Source organism: Naegleria gruberi (genome assembly GCF_000004985.1).
Source record: "Naegleria gruberi genomic scaffold NAEGRscaffold_276, whole genome shotgun sequence".
In the NCBI taxonomy this organism is placed as follows: Eukaryota; Heterolobosea; class Eutetramitea; order Acrasida; family Naegleriidae; genus Naegleria; species Naegleria gruberi.
In genome coordinates, this window is record NW_003163086.1 from 2,780 (window position 1) to 4,056 (window position 1,277).

The 1,277-nt window shown below is 34.0% G+C and overlaps 1 protein-coding gene across 1 annotated transcript in view; it reads left to right on the top strand.

The window, feature by feature from the left end:
• Positions 1–927, top strand: part of NAEGRDRAFT_76686 (uncharacterized protein) — a gene marked incomplete at both ends in the record, with an annotated part of 1,981 nt that extends 1,054 nt beyond the window's left edge. Inside the window, 2 exons of the mRNA XM_002668355.1 lie at positions 79–740; positions 813–927. Of these exons, the coding sequence (XP_002668401.1) occupies positions 79–740; positions 813–927 (777 nt within the window). The remainder of the gene's footprint in view (positions 1–78; positions 741–812) is intronic.
• Between the last annotated feature and the right edge of the window lie 350 nt (positions 928–1,277).

Sequence of the window (1,277 nt, forward strand, 5' to 3'; positions counted from 1 at the left end):
GATTCTGATTTTAAAAGATATTTGGGATTGGGAGGTTTTGTTAGAGTGAGCATGTTTAAACCATGTGAATTGTTACAGATATTGATGAGAAATTTACACATCAAGGAGTGTGAGAAAATTCACAAAGTGCCATTCCACAAGTATTTACTCATTTCTTCTCTATTTCCAGTATTGGATTGTCATGGGATTCAAATCAGAATGGATGGTGAATGGAATCAAGCTTATTCCAATTCTAATAATTGTAATAGTGAAATTGAAAATGAAATTGCAGAGCTAAAAGTTTCACCTGGAAAATTACTCCTCTGGATGTGTAATCGTCCAGTGCATCCAAATGATGAATTGGAGGGATCTAGCGATGAGGAGGAAATTTACATAGATGGAGAGTATGAGAGTAGTAGCAGTGATGATGAGGAATATGCCTATGTGGAGACTATCGAGAATATCAAATATAATCCTCCATGTGAAATATCTTTCAAACTAAAAGATGCTAAATGGAATCCATATGGAGAGAAATCATTGAAATACCACTTGATTTCCAATAAGCCACATGAGGAAAGAGTGGAAGATTACAAAATGTGTGACATTTTTACATTTTGCTCAAGACCTCCAAGTAGTAACTATGTTAGGAAGGGTCATGAAAAGAATTTTGAATTGGCTGTCAAGAAATTGAGAAGTAACTTGTTCAATAACTTTGAGAATATCTATACTCTCGATTGGTCTGGTACTATTTCAAGAAATAGGTAAGTTGCATTGTATTATTTCAATGTCATACAAAGTACATTTCTAATATATTTTGGAATGTTTTGGAATAGATGCTGGAGTATCTTTTGGCAAAAAGGATTGGAATGGTGGGGTTGTTTTGCCTTTACCTTATACAATATTGAAAAGGGTGTATTCATTGTTACTCTTGCATCAGAATCTGACTAAGTTTTCAATTCAATTTGGATCTATTATTTCCAACCTTGCCAAGTTCATTCCCATCTCAGATTTGATATTCTTATTTAAGGAAACCATCTACGGACGGTATTATCTCAACAAGCATTTGCATCTCTCATATTCGAAATTTGTATTCAAATGTAAATCTTACTCAACCCAATTTACAATCATTCCATTCAAATATAATTCCATTCCTTCCAATATTAACTCTCCACTAGTGCTAGTATTGAACTTGCTCCAACGACTATCTGATATCAGACGATTCTACGTATGTGTTGACTTGATTAAAAGAGCAGTCGTCAACCATCATATGATACATGAACAGTAGACTCACCAACATC